Source organism: Bombina bombina, chromosome 1 (assembly GCF_027579735.1).
Source record: "Bombina bombina isolate aBomBom1 chromosome 1, aBomBom1.pri, whole genome shotgun sequence".
NCBI lineage: Eukaryota > Metazoa > Chordata > Amphibia > Anura > Bombinatoridae > Bombina > Bombina bombina.
Window position 1 is genome coordinate 1,179,851,999 of NC_069499.1, and position 15,434 is coordinate 1,179,867,432.

The 15,434-nt window shown below is 38.1% G+C and overlaps 1 protein-coding gene across 4 annotated transcripts in view; it reads left to right on the top strand.

Annotated features, from left to right (window-relative positions):
* Window positions 1-15,434, top strand: part of TANC2 (tetratricopeptide repeat, ankyrin repeat and coiled-coil containing 2) — a 785,323-nt gene that overhangs the window by 688,581 nt on the left and 81,308 nt on the right. For all 4 annotated transcript variants that reach the window (XM_053699768.1, XM_053699765.1, XM_053699775.1 and 1 more), the window contains 2 exons: window positions 8,870-9,003; window positions 9,660-9,783. In XM_053699768.1, the coding sequence (XP_053555743.1) occupies window positions 8,870-9,003; window positions 9,660-9,783 (258 nt within the window). The remainder of the gene's footprint in view (window positions 1-8,869; window positions 9,004-9,659; window positions 9,784-15,434) is intronic.

The window sequence follows — 15,434 nt, forward strand, 5'->3', positions numbered from 1 at the left end:
AGTATAAACAAAAAAAAGTTTTTATTTGTGTCTTTCTGGGGGTATAACCTGAGCTATAGAGGACATGTTAGAAGGTACTCCTTCTGTACTAAATCATACCTGTTTATATTGTGAGGAGGCCGTGGTTTTCCCGCCCACTCAATTATGTTCCACATGCCTTAACACCGTTATATAGTCTAAGAAGCGAAACAAGCCTGCTAAGGCTCTTAGTCCCTCTGAGCCATCTACCTCTCAGGACTGTGAGATTACTACTCTTGCTACATTATCCACCCCACATGCAGTTCCCCGTAGCACATCTAATCCTCCATCCGGAGGGGGCCTTCTTCCTGTAGACTTTGCCGCGCAGTTACAAACAGCAGTGACTGCGACCCTCAGTGCATTACCTCACTCTAACAAACGCAAGAGAAAGGTTAAACATAGCTCTCCTTACCCGGAGTCATCTAAATATTTATCGGATTTAGCTATTCTTTTCCAGTTATCCAATGATGAGTTAGCCTCTGTAGCTTCAGAGGGTGAACTTTCTGGGTCAGAGTCCTTAGCGTCGAAACCTCCTGCTGCGGAGGAGCACTTTTGAGCGTTTTTTTATTAAAGGAGGTTCTGTCTACGTTAGAGGTTCCAGATGCCGTGCTGCCTGAAGAACCTATGATAACTAAATTAGACAGAGTTTACGAAGACAGGAAAGTTCCTTTGACTTCTCCTATGCTGGTTAAGATGGCGAACATTATTAAAAACTAATTAGAAAGAATTGGATCTTCGTTTTCCCCCTTGTCTACTTTTAAAAAGTTGTTCCCGGACTCTCAACTGGATTTGTGGGTCTCCTTTTCTAAGGTGGATGGTGCTATTTCTACACTTGCTAACCGTACTACTATACCTCTTGAGGATAGTTCTTCGTTCAGAGAGCCAATGGATAAGAAAATGGAAACCTTTCTGAGAAAGATGTTTCAACATACGGATTTTTTGTTACAACCGGCGGCTGCAGTTGCCGAGGTTGCCAGAGCGCCTACCTACTGGTGCGACTCTTTGAGGTGGAGTCTCCCCGCGAGCATATTCAAGACAGAATTAAAGCTCTGAGATTTGCTAATGCTTTTATCTGTGATGCAAACATGCAAATTATTCGCCTAAATGCAAAGGCCTTTGGCTTTGCGGTCCTAGCCCGCCGGGCACTCTGGTTGAAGTCTTGATCTGCGGATATGACTTCTAAGTCCAGACTCCTTTCTCTTTCCTTCAAGGGAAAGATTTTATTTGGTCCAGGCCTGGACTCCATTATTTCTACGGTTACCAGAGGCAAGGGTGCCTTCCTACCGCAAGATAAAAAGAACGATTCTAAGTAACGACAATCTTCTAATTATTGTTCCTTTCATTCTGACAAATCCCATCGACAACAATGCTCCTCCAAGCCCGAGCAACCCAAGAATACTTGGAAGCCAGCTCAGTCCTGGAATAAGTCCAAGCAGAATAAGAAGCCCGCCAAAAAGAAATCGGCATGTAGGGGTGGCCCCCAATCCTGGATTGGATCGTGTAGGGGGCAGACTGTCTTTTTTCAGACGCCTGGTTCAAGGACATACAGGATCCGTGGGTCCTGGAGGTGGTATCTCAGGGATACAAGATATGCTTCAAATCTCATCCGCCAAGGGGGGCAGATTCCTTCTATCAAATCTGTCTACCAGACCAGAAAAGAGGGATGCCTTTCTAGGGTGCGTTCGGATCTATCCTCCTTAGGAGTTGTTGTCCCGGTGCCTAATTGAAGAAAGAGGTTTGGGGTTTTATTCAAACCTTTTCGTGGTCCCAAAGAAGGTTTAAAGTGCTTAAACAAATTTCTCAGTGTCCCTTCCTTCAAGATGGAGACGATAAGGTCCGTCCTTCCTTTCAGGAAGGCCAGTTTATGATCACTATAGATCTGAAGGATGCTTACTTTCATGTTCCAATCCACAGAGAACACTTTCAGTTCCTTAGGTTTGCATTCATGAACCAGCATTTCCAGTTCATTGCCCTTCCGTTTGGCCTAGCTACTGCTCCAATAATCTTTAAGAAGTTTCTGGGGGCTCTTCTGCGTGGAGATTGAACGCTTAGTCTTAGCCAAGAGAGGTTTCTCTGAGAGTGTCATTGATACTCTTATTCAAGCTCATAAACCAGTTACTAGGCATATCTACCACAAGGTGTGGATTACCTAATTATTCTGGTGTGAAGAGCGTGATTTTTCTGGCACAGCGTTGCCAGGAAGATTTTTATTGCACAAGAGGCTGGCTGAGATTCCAGACGTGCAGTCCTTTGTTGAGGCTCTGATTAGTATCAGACCTATGTTTAGATCTGGGGCTCCTCCTTGGAGCCTAAATCTTGTTCTTCGGGTTTTGCAACAGGTTCCGTTTGAGCCTCTGCATTTCGTTGACATTAAATTGTTATCTTGGAAGGTTCTCTTTTTATTGGCTATTGCCTCTGCACGCAGAATTTCTAAGATCTCTGCTTTGCAATGGGAGCCCCCTTATCTGATTTTTCATTCAGATAAGGCAGTTTTACGTACTAAATTAGGTTTTCTTCCTAAGGTTGAGTCAGATCGTAACATCAATCAGGAGATTGTGGTTCCTTCCCTGTATCCTAATCCTTCTTCATCAAAGGAACGCTTACTTCACAATTTGGATGTGGTTCGCAGCTTGAAGTTCTGTCTTCAGGCTACTAAGGAGTTTAGACAATCTTCCTCTTTGTTTGTTGTCTGTTCTGGGAAGCACAAGGGGCAGAAGGCTACTTCGACTTCCCTATCTTTTTGGTTAAGGAATGTCATCCGCTTAGCTTAAGAGACAGTGGGACATCGTCCTTCTTAGAGGATAACGGCTCATTCCACTAGAGCAGTGGCTTCCTCTTGGGCCTTTAAGAATGAGGCCTCTATGAATCAGATTTGTAAGGCGGTCCTCCTTACATACTTTTTCAAAATTTTACAAGTTTGATGTTTTTGCTTTGGCTGAAGCAGCTTTCGGGAGAAAAGTTTTGCAGGCTGTGGTGCCCTCAGAATAGGGTCTGCCTCTTCCTTTTTGTTTCCCTCCCATTATTCATTCAGTGTACTCTGGAGCTTGGGTATAGTTTTCCCAACAGTAAGGAATGAAGCCGTGGACTCTCCCCATCTTAGGAAGGAAAACATAATTTATGCTTACCAGATAAATTCCTTTCCTTCCGGGTAGGGAGAGTCAACGGCCCCCGCCCTTTTTTTGTTTGTTTATGGGCGGTCCCCTATTATTTATTTTATTCTTCTGGCACCATTTATACCCCAATGTTTATCATAATTTTCCTTGTTCCCTCGGCAGAATGACTGCGGTAATGAGGACGTGGGAGGGATATTTAAGCCTTTGGCTAGGGTGTCTTTGCCTCCTCCTGGTGACCAGGTGTTGTGTTTCCCAACAGTAAGGAATGAAGCCAAGGACTCTCCCTATCCGGAAGGAAAGGAATTTATCTGGTAAGCATAAATTATGTTTTTTTCCTCAGAAGGATGGTAATGGGAGGGACTGGTGTGTGGGGTAATGTGTTCACGCTATTTACATAGGTGAGGTGAGCATGTTTCACACTATCTTCTGTTATCGACTGCCTGTCAAACTGTACATATTATGCAGTACCAATAGTATGTAGGTTGTTGTGTAAACTGATATATAAAGTGGTTTGTTTGTAGATAAGCCTTCTAGATTTTCTTAAATAATATTGTATTGTATGTACCATCCAGGACTAAGTGACATTTATATGGTTCTTCAGCTTAATGGATGAATAATCATCCTAGCAGGTTGGAAGCTATGGGCCAGATTATGAGTGGAGTGCTATTTATCTCTCCAGCTTGAACTTTAGCTGCGGCAAGAAGAAAGCTTTTTGCGTGCATCGTATACCGTGTGTGTTACAAGTTGAAAGTAAAATTTTTACTTTGCACGCACAAAAAGACAAACTTACAATATTGTGATTGCGTTAACATATTCTCCCGTAGACTTCAATGGATCTAGAAAAGGAGAAAAAGGGGGGGCACAACCTACTCATTCATAAACTCAATCGCATTTAACCAAGTGCGCTTACCCGACTTGAAATATTAATATTTCACATTCCAATGTTCTTCACATGGAAGAATATGTTCTATTTATTCATAAATACATATTTAGTTTTATATATATATATATATATATATAGGTGGCCCTCGGTTTACGCCAGTTCAATTTGCGCCGTTTCAGAATAACAACCTTTTTTTCAATCATGGGACTGCTATTGAAATGCATTGAAAAGCAGTGCACTAATTAAAAAAGCCAGTAGGTGGAGCTGTCCGATTGTGTTTCAGCAAAGTTAAGCAAGTTTAACAGCCTTAAATTGATCTGTGTACACATATTAGACCAGATCTATTGAGCAAGATTTAGCAGCTACTTCCCTATTATCTTCCTGTCCAGCTGCTTGAGGTGAGGGTGCCTAACTGCCTATTAATCACTGCAGATTGAAATGCAAAGAATAGGTTTTTGTTCATTAAACTTAGTTTGATGATGCAATCTGTTGTGTAATTATTTTATTAGGTGATGTTTAGCAAATGTTTCTGTTCATTAAACTTAGTTTGATGATGATACACTCTATTATTAGGTTTATAATGCTGTTTAGCATTTAAAGTCTTCATTTCAAACCTTTAAAAATAATGTATTAGGTGTTACTTATGACTATTTTGAGAGGGGCCTGGAACCAAACTCCCTCACTTCCCATTGACTTACATTATAAACTGGGTTTCAATTTATATATATATATATATATATATATATATATATTGATTTGTTAGTAAAATATATATAGATGATTATAATATACAGATATATTATACATTGTAAAGAATGTGAAATATTTTCAATAAATACATAGCTCAACACTTTTGAATATTGCATAAAATTGATATATATATATATATATGTGTGTGTGTGTGTGTTTACTAGTTAGAGGCTAAAAACTACTAGTCCACTCTATTTTGCAGATAGGAAAAAGTCATCCTAGACCACTGTAAATGTCAAGGATTTATATATATATATATATATATATATATATATATGTATGTATGTATGTATACATATGTGTTTTACTGTATATTTACTGTAAATAATTCCAAAGTTCTTCACTTGCAGGATAATGTCCTTTTTGATTCTTAAATACATAATATTTCTATATATTTGTCTTTATACCTATACCTGTGTGTGTGTGTGTGTATATATATATATATATACAGTATATAGATATATATAGATATATATAGATATGTATTTACTTAAACAGTATCAGATATATAAATAAATATATATAAGGTACATTATTTTCTATGGAAAGAACACAGGAATGTCAAATATGAGTTTTGCGCATCACGTTTCTCAATTTAAGTCTTAACGTGGTCGGATAAGTGCAATTGAAAACTTAGGATTCTTAAGGCACGTTATTGAAATATTACATATAAAATATAAATAAAAATTAGTATAAATTATTAGAAATTAATAAACATGCTGTAAAATATTAAAAAGAGTCCATAAAATAATGCGCCTTGAGAATAAGAAATTATTGTGTGCAGTACCTGACAACGTTAAAATTGAAATTGAGAAACACAATGCGCAAATTTTACAATTTTTTGTTCTTCACATAGAAAAGAATGTACTTTTTATTATTAAATATTAAACAGGAGAGGCCAGTACAGGCTCACTTCTAATAAGGGGCGCTAAAAATATAACCAAGCCAACCAGGGCTAGTAGACAAAGATACCGTACAATTATATAAAAAAATAAATTATATAAAATTGCTGTATATCTATGCAAATGTGTGTATGTATATATATATATATATATATATATATATATATATACATACACACATATGGCACCTCTCTTTTTCTCCATTCTTCTAGATTATTATTAAATATATATTTCTATAAATACACCGACAGGAAGGTTTTTTATAACTCATATTCCAAAACATCCAATTAAAGCTCATGCTTTTCTTCAATCTGTCTCAAATCTGGAAGATGTAGGAACAGGGGATGGGATTTTATTAAATATCTTCATTGTACCAAAGAAGGAAGACTCTTTCAGACCAATTCTGGATCTGAAAACTCTAAACAAATTTGTAAGAAGTGTATTTCTTTTGGCCATCTCTTCTGTTTGAATTTCAGAATTGTCTGCTCTTTTGTGAGTCTCCTTATCGAATATTGCATCAAGATAAAGCTGCTTTGTGGACTAAGTTTAATTTTTTACCTAAAGTTGTTTCCTCACATGACATTAATAGGGAAATTGTTGGTTCCTCCTTGTGTCCTGATCCAAAAACTGCTACTGAAAGATCTATATATTCTTTTGATGTGGTTAGAACATTGAAATACTATGTTGATGCTACTAAGGGTTTCAGACAGACTTCTAGGGGGATATTTATCAAAGTGTCAACTATGTTGTATTCGCCGGCATCAATACGCTCGCCTAACATCGCGGCCGTTGATCTCAATACGATCTCCAAATTGGGGCGATGAGCATCAGACTGTTGTTAACTAACAGTCATCGATGATGCTGCTATTCAGGTTTTTCCCAACTTTATTTATACCAATACCAATGTTTAACCCCTATCCCGCCACCGCCGCAACCTAAATAAAGTTATTAACCCCTATCCCGCCGCTCCCCGACACCGCCGCAACCTTAATAAAGTTATTAACCCCTATGCCACCGCTCCCCGACACCGCCACCACTAAATAAACTTATTAATCCCTAAACCTCTAGCCTCCCACATCACCACCAATAACTAAACCTATTAACCCCTAAACAGTCAGCCCCCCACATCGCTAAAAACTAAATTAAGCTATTAACCTAATAACCCCTTAACTTTAAATTAAAATGACAGCATCCCTATCTTAATATAAATTAAAACTTACCTGTAGAGTTATAATAAACTAATTTAAACTATTAATTAACCTACCCTAAGGATTATACTAAAATTAAATTAAACCAATTAAATAAACTAAATTACATATTAAAAAAACCTAACCCTACTAAAAGTATTTAAATATACAATAAATAAATAAAAACACTAAATTACGAAAAATAACAAACCAAATTATCAAAAAAAATTGTTTTACACCTATCTAATAGTTTTGAAACATCTAGGGTTGTATTTCATTGCTTTTAAGCTACAATAGCAAGGTGTTAACATCAGGTTTACTCTCATCCAGTCAACTAATCTGTTTATTTCAATTCCACCATGGATATTTTGTACCTATTTGGGAAATCCAGCATGGTCAATGACCTAAAATATAACCTCATAATGTTTCCATCTAACAGCATAATGCAATTTGGCTCCTCCTCATATAACAATTACAGTAGAGGCAAAGCTGCTTTCCTACTTTTGTTATCTCCACCAAATACTCTTCCTTTTTTTCAGTGTTTCCACCTTGCCTATTCTTCATCTGTTTGTGTGAAAATGTAGAAACCTTTCTTGGTCTGTTAGTTAGATAAGGGACATTGAAAGCAGACGGCCACTTATCCTATTTCCAGAATGGCTCTCTTCTGTTTCTCATATATGAAGTTGTGTCCTCTGGACCTAAAATACAATTTAACCTATGTATTCACTTCTCCAGATTTCTGACCTTTTCAGTTCACTTATATCCTATACTTCAGCAAGTTCTTTGGCTTACCATTGAAAAATCTTACAGGAGAAATTTAGTGTGTTCCATCTTATGAACAGGTTCAAGGCTTTTAAGCAGCTTTTATGTGGGTCCTTGAAACTTTTCAGTTTATATCTACTATAGCTTAATAATATTCACTTCTATCTTTGATATTTATATCTGCACTAAAGCTTACCTTTCCTACATGATGACCAGAGTTCATACCATTACTATGCTGAGCTGTTTTCAACATCATGAAGTGAAATATTAGGGGAAAAAAATATAATTCCATCAAAACCCCACAAATAAGTCCAATATAAGTAATACAGAAAATATCAATGTAATTATAAGGCCTGTGGGGCGTGCTCAATGTCCAATAATATATGAGGCAAAAAGGAAGAGAAATGATGGACAAATCTAGAGCACTCAGGGAGTATATAACAATCAGTACAATATATGATAGTAGGGGAAACCACCAACTAAGGAAATAAAATAAAACATAATGTTTAATAATATTGAAAATGTGAATAGTGCAGTGTATGCATTAAAAATGGAACTATTAAGTACCAGTAACCACAGAACGCAACTAATAATAACAATCAAAATAGGCACCACACAGACCAATGCACAAGAGCACGCTAGTGGGCTGCAAACAGAACCGTAGCCTAAAAATTACCTTAATAATGTGCAGCCACACAAGCAAGCAGAGGTCTGATTGGTAACTTCGAGCTAACTAGAATCAGCTATACGTCGCTCATATAGAGCTATACTACCAACAGAATTAAACTATCAATTACAGTGGTTACTGGGCTTAGAAGATATGCCTAATGCGCATTTTACCGAACACGGCTTTCTCAAAGGTTTTCAACATCATAGCTGGATAATCAACCTCTCAAACCTTGTCCCTTGACCACTGTCTCTTCTTGGCCTCTACTACAGGACTTGCTTTGGTTTATTCCATTTTTTCATTAAATAAATAGTAAAATTGGAGGGAGATAGAAGTGGGTAGGAGGGAGTCATCTCCAGCTGAAAATGTATTAGTTTCTCCAAGAGGTAACCCAAATGGTTATAAATCATCTACTGCTTCATGTGAAGAAAATGATTCAATGTTGTCATGTTTTCAGGGTTTATTTTTTGTGAATGTTATTAAAAATATTTAGCTTTAACAAGATGAGCAACCTGCATGCATATGCTCCTTTTCCATGAAATTTTAAATCATATTTCACCTCTCATCCTTTCTTTACACATCTCTAGCACTGACTGCCGCAGCTGGTCGTGGGAAGCTGGAAGTTTGCCGTCTTCTTCTTGAGCAAGGTGCAGCTGTTTCTCAGCCAAATCGGAGAGGAGTTGTTCCAATTTTCAGTGCCGTTCGGCAAGGACACTGGCAGGTAATATTTGCAACAGTGCTGGTGCCTAAGGGCCTGATTCGTAAAACTTTCTGGCATGGAGATAAATCCTCATCTTATTTTACTACACATATTGTAAAGGTCTATGTAGTTGAGTTATTTTTTATTTATGACCCATTTGTTTTTCTCCTTTGTTTTTTCAGTATGATCACAGCAGACAGTTTAAAAAAAAAATATTATTGGATTTGTTTTTTTTTACTTTTAATGGTCTCATTCTCATTGCCCACTCTCAGCATGTAGATATCCATTGGTATAGGTTTCTTTTGTAAAAGTGGACTTTTCCTTCATCAATAAAGAGTGTTACATCTAACAAGTTAATTTCAGTTGTATTCCATTATTAGGTAAAAGTCAAATCAAGTTCCCTTATAAAAGCTATTAAATGTAAATTCATCTCAACGGAGCGCTACCCTAATCCTATCTCCAACTAAACATACTGTAAAGTAAGTTTATCTCCTTCACATAAAAACTATTAGTGAACTCTGCTTAGTGAGATGCACAATTCCCATAGTAAAAATTGCATTTAGAACCATTGCTGTCAAGGGATCTTATAGAATCTCCATAGTCCAGAGAGCTTTCGAGAATCAGGCCCTGCTTGCCAGAAGGAAAGATTTAATATGGAAACACCTTTCCCTCTACAGATTGTGGACCTGCTGCTCACTCATGGGGCAGATGTGAACATGGCAGACAAACAGGGGCGCACTCCCTTAATGACTGCGGCATCGGAGGGGCATGTGGCCACAGTAGAATTTCTGTTGGCGCAAGGTTGGTCATAGCATTTAAGTAAAAATACATATTACTCCACCATTTTGCAAATCTGTATCATCTGGGCATCTTAATGGGGTATTTCATATTAACACCAAACATTTTATGTTGCGTATCTGATATAGCATCAGCAATTAAATATGGTAAAATATTTTTGCAAAATATGTCAGCTTACTGGCTGAGAAAAACAACTCCTGCAGCTCTGTTGGTTGACAGGAACATTCTTCTATAAGCCTGAGAACTAAAAGTTGTTTTATTAAAACATGTAGAAATGGCAAATGTTGTTTTCTTTCCTAAAATATGGAGAGTTCATAATGTCATCAATTACTAGTGGGAATATCACTCCTGGCCAACAGGAGGAGGCAATGAGCACAAGCAAAATTTTTGGGTATCGCTGTAGTCCACGTCAATCTCTGCAAGAGAGTAGTGGTGGCTTTAAAGCAGTTAGGAACTTGTGTGGTAGGCCTTTTTTTGTTTTCCTAACATATTTGCTGCCCATGGTATAGAAAGCCAGAGTAGTTTTACTCTGTTCTTTCTTTTTCTACAGGTCTCTGTGCGGAGTATGTTTCCTCTTACACCTTGTAAGCTGTCCTTCTGCCGGACGGCTAGACTGTCTTCTAGGTATTGGAGACTGTGCACCTAATAAGGTTGAGCTGCAACATTATCTGGGACTTATATATCCTTTGTAAGGAGGATATTTACAGGCAGGGAGCAGGCACTTATATTGTTATAAGGGACAGGGTTTTTTTTTTTTTACTTTTTATTAGGCTTTAAAAAGTGTTTTCCTTTTTGCTTTATTGTGGGCTGTTAGTTTTATTAGCTACACAAGCTGATTCATTGTAGAGCTAAATGTTAGCTGTTCTGCTGAGGTGCAGGTCCTGTCAGTGGACTAGTTTCTCTCAGATTCTTAGAGCGGTTGCTCTTTAAGCTGTGGGACAGTTGTGTGCTTTATTTGTGTATAAATGATGGTCAAACAAGGAACCCCGAGGGGAACCTAGAACGGGGTGCGCTGGGTGAACAAAAAATTAGGACTGTGCACAAACCATATGGCTCCCGTGGAGTCGGGCAGAAAATCAAAACCGGTATGAAGCAAAAAAGATGTCAGCGGCTAAGCTCCTCTGGTCCTCGGCGTGAAGATTTCTAAAAATTAAAAATAAGAAAGAGGGCGCCACATAGCGTGATACTGTTGTTACAGGTTCAGAAGGCAAGACAAGCAAAATATAAATGATGTTAAATATCCTTTTCGTTATACTTAACTATCACATTTTACAAGCAGCCATGTCCGTGAAGTGAATTATGTACTCAGTATAGTACGCCATTAGGATTCAATGCGCGCTTGTTTTTTTGTTCCCCCCCCCCCCCCCCAGTTTCTTGTCACATGATCTGCTCTTCTGCTTCAACTTGCTATCGGAGCGGCATATTCGCTGATTACGACTTTTTCTGTGTGTATTAGATCGACATGGGAGCTCTTACATTTTTTATTGCCTATTTCTTAAAAAAGTCAGTTTTAGCCACCTCAGTTAGTCTGAGGTATAGGGGGTCTAATTTGATTTTTAACTAGTGTTAGACTCTTTCAGTCCGGAATACTGCTCTTAAAATGACAGTACCTATATTTTATTTTGTATTATTGTCATGGATATGTGTGTTTCACTTTATGCTTGTTATGTATTAACACATAAAAAAGAAGAGAAAAACCCCATGCTTCTAAAACCAAAAACTTTTATTGTCGATTCTTTTAAAATTTGGATAGCAATCCAAAATCAATGACAGTGTGGAGAGAATAGCGCAGCACACAGGCCTACGCGTTTCGGCAAACAGCCGTAGTCTTAGCCTAATGGGTACGTTATGTATTAAGGCATAAATTGTTTTCACGTTTACAATGCCGTGCTGCATATTAGAGCTCTCATATGTAGAGATAGATTTTTGCACTCTGTGCCCAATGTCTCTCAGGATGATGCTTTTCAGGCAATGCCACAGCTTTCTCCTCGAACGTCCCAAGCCTTATTGGCGTCACATGCAGTGCCCAGTGGTTCCTCTCAGCCTCCTGGAGGTGTATATTTGCCTGTAGCTTTTGCTGCACAGATATATTTGTGGTATCTGCAGCATTATCTGCTTTTCCTATATTAAAGGGAAAATGCAAGAGGAAAATTAGAAATTCAGATAATAGGGTTTCTGTTCCGCCTATCGCTACACAGGCTGCCCTCCCTCATAGAGTTTGATGAGAAGGATCTGTCGGTAACCTCTGAGGGTAAAATCTCAGTTCAGACAGTATAATTCCTTTATCTGATACTGAAGAAATAATCTTCAGATTTAAGCTTGAACACCTTTGTGTACCGTTACAGGAGGTTTTTGGACATTTACGATACTCCTGTCATTGTCAACCCTAAAAAATCTAGTAAACTTAATTTCTCTTGTAAGGTGTATCCAGTCCACGGATCATCCATTACTTGTGGGATATTCTCATTCCCAACAGGAAGTTGCAAGAGGACACCCACAGCAGAGCTGTAATATAGCTCCTCCCCTAACTGTCATAGCCAGTCATTCTCTTGCAACTCTCAACAAGCTAGGATGTTGTAGGAGAGAGTGGTTAAATATAGTTAGTTTATTTTCTTCAATCAAAAGTTTGTTATTTTTAAATAGTACCGGAGTTGTGCTATTTTATCTCAGGCAGTAAATAGAAGAAGAATCTGCCTGAGGTTTCTATGATCTTAGCAGGTTGTAACTAAGATCCATTGCTATTCTCACATATGTCTGAGGGGATTACACAGATGAGGTAACTTCAGCGAGAGAATGGCGTGCAGTTTATTCTGCTATCAGGTATGGCGCAGTTATAATTTTTTCTAGAGATGGAAAACACTAGAAAATGCTGCTGATACCGGATTAATGTAAGTTAAGCCTGAATACAGTGATTTAATAATGACTGGTATCATGCTTACTCCCAGGGGTAATGCCCTTATGATATTGCAATATAAACGTTTGCTGGCATGTTTGCTAGTCTCATTGCTAGTCTGTATAAACATGTCTGACATAGAAGAAACTCCTTGTTCATTATGTTTAAAAGCCATGGTGGAACCCCCTCTTAGAATGTGTACCAAATGTACTGATTTCATTTTATGCAATAAAGATCATATTCTGTTTTTAAAAAAATTATCACCAGAGGAATCTGACGAGGGGAAAGTTATGCCGACTAACTCTCCCCACGTGTCAGACCCTTTGACTCCCGCCCAAGGGACTCCCGCTCAAATGGCGCCAAGTACATCTAGGGCGCCCATAGCGTTTACTTTACAAGACATGGCGGCAGTCATGGATAATACACTGTCAGCGGTATTAGCCAGACTACCTGAACTTAGAAGTTAGCAAGATAGCTCTGGGGTGAGACAAAATGCAGAGCATACTGACGCTTTAAGAACCATGTCTGATACTGCCTCACAATATGCAGAAGCTGAGGAAGGAGAGCTTCAGTCAGTGGGTGATGTTAATGACTCAGGAAAGATACCTGATTCTAATATTTCTACATTTAAATTTAAGCTTGAACACCTCCGCGTGTTATTTAGGGAGGTTTTAGCTGCTCTGAATGACTGTGATACCATTGCAGTGCCAGAGAAATTTTGTAGACTGGATAAATGCTTTGCAGTGCCGGTGTGTACTGATGTTTTTCCAATACCTAAAAGGTTTACAGAAATTATTAATAAGGAATGGGATAGACCAGGTGTGCCGTTCTCTTCACCTCCTATTTCTTTCATGTAATTAGCAAGAGTCCATGAGCTAGTGACGTATGGGATATACATTCCTACCAGGAGGGGCAAAGTTTCCCAAACCTCAAAATGCCTATAAATACACCCCTCACCACACCCACAATTCAGTTTTACAAACTTTGCCTCCTATGGAGGTGGTGAAGTAAGTTTGTGCTAGATTCTACGTTGATATGCGCTCCGCAGCAAGTTGGAGCCCGGTTTTCCTCTCAGCGTGCAGTGAATGTCAGAGGGATGTGAGGAGAGTATTGCCTATTTGAATGCAGTGATCTCCTTCTACGGGGTCTATTTCATAGGTTCTCTGTTATCGGTCGTAGAGATTCATCTCTTACCTCCCTTTTCAGATCGACGATATACTCTTATTTATATACCATTACCTCTGCTGATTCTCGTTTCAGTACTGGTTTGGCTTTCTACAAACATGTAGATGAGTGTCCTGGGGTAAGTAAATCTTATTTTCTGTGACACTCTAAGCTATGGTTGGGCACTTTGTTTATAAAGTTCTAAATATATGTATTCAAACATTTATTTGCCTTGACTCAGAATGTTCAACATTCCTTATTTTCAGACAGTCAGTTTCATATTTGGGATAATGCATTTGAATCAAACATTTTTTCTTACCTTAAAAATTTGACTCTTTTTTCCCTGTGGGCTGTTAGGCTCGCGGGGGCTGAAAATGCTTCATTTTATTGCGTCATTCTTGGCGCGGACTTTTTTGGCGCAAAAAAAAAATCTTTTCCGTTTCCGGCGTCATACGTGTCGCCGGAAGTTGCGTCATTTTTTGACGTTCTTTTGCGCCAAAAATGTTGGCGTTCCGGATGTGGCGTCATTTTTGGCGCCAAAAGCATTTAGGCGCCAAATAATGTGGGCGTCTTATTTGGCGCTAAAAAATATGGGCGTCGCTTTTGTCTCCACATTATTTAAGTCTCATTTTTCATTGCTTCTGGTTGCTAGAAGCTTGTTTTTTGGCATTTTTTCCCATTCCTGAAACTGTCATTTAAGGAATTTGATCAATTTTGCTTTATATGTTGTTTTTTCTCTTACATATTGCAAGATGTCTCACGTTGCATCTGAGTCAGAAGATACTTCAGGAAAATCGCTGTCTAGTGCTGGAACTACCAAAGCTAAGTGTATCTGCTGTAAACTTTTGGTAGCTATTCCTCCGGCTGTTGTTTGTATTAATTGTCATGACAAACTTGTTAATGCAGATAATATTTCCTTTAGTAATGTACCATTGCCTGTTGCAGTTCCTTCAAAATCTAAAGTGCAGAATGTTCCTGATAACATAAGAGATTTTGTTTCTGAATCCATCAAGAAGGCTATGTCTGTTATTTCTCCTTCTAGAAAACATAAAAAATCTTTTAAAACTTCTCTCCCTACAGATGAATTTTTAAATGAACATCATCATTCTGATTCTGATGACTCTTCTTATTCAGAGGATTCTGTCTCAGAGATTGATGCTGATAAATCTTCATATTTATTTAAAATGGAATTTATTAGTTCTTTACTTAAAGAAGTACTAATTGCTTTTAGAAATAGAGGATTCTGGTCCTCTTGATACTAATTCTAAACGTTTAGATAAGGTATTTAAATCTCCTGTGGTTATTCCAGAAGTTTTTCCTGTTCCTAATGCTATTTCTGAAGTAATTTCTAAAGAATGGGATAAATTGGGTAATTCATTTACTCCTTCTAAACGTTTTAAGCAATTATATCCTGTGCCATCTGACAGATTAGAATTTTGGGACAAAATCCCTAGAGTTGATGGGGCTATTTCTACCCTTGCTAAACGTACTACTATTCCTACGTCAGATGGTACTTCGTTTAAGGATCTTTTAGATAGGAAAATTGAATCCTTTCTAAGAAAAGCTTATCTGTGTTCAGGTAATCTTCTTAGACCTG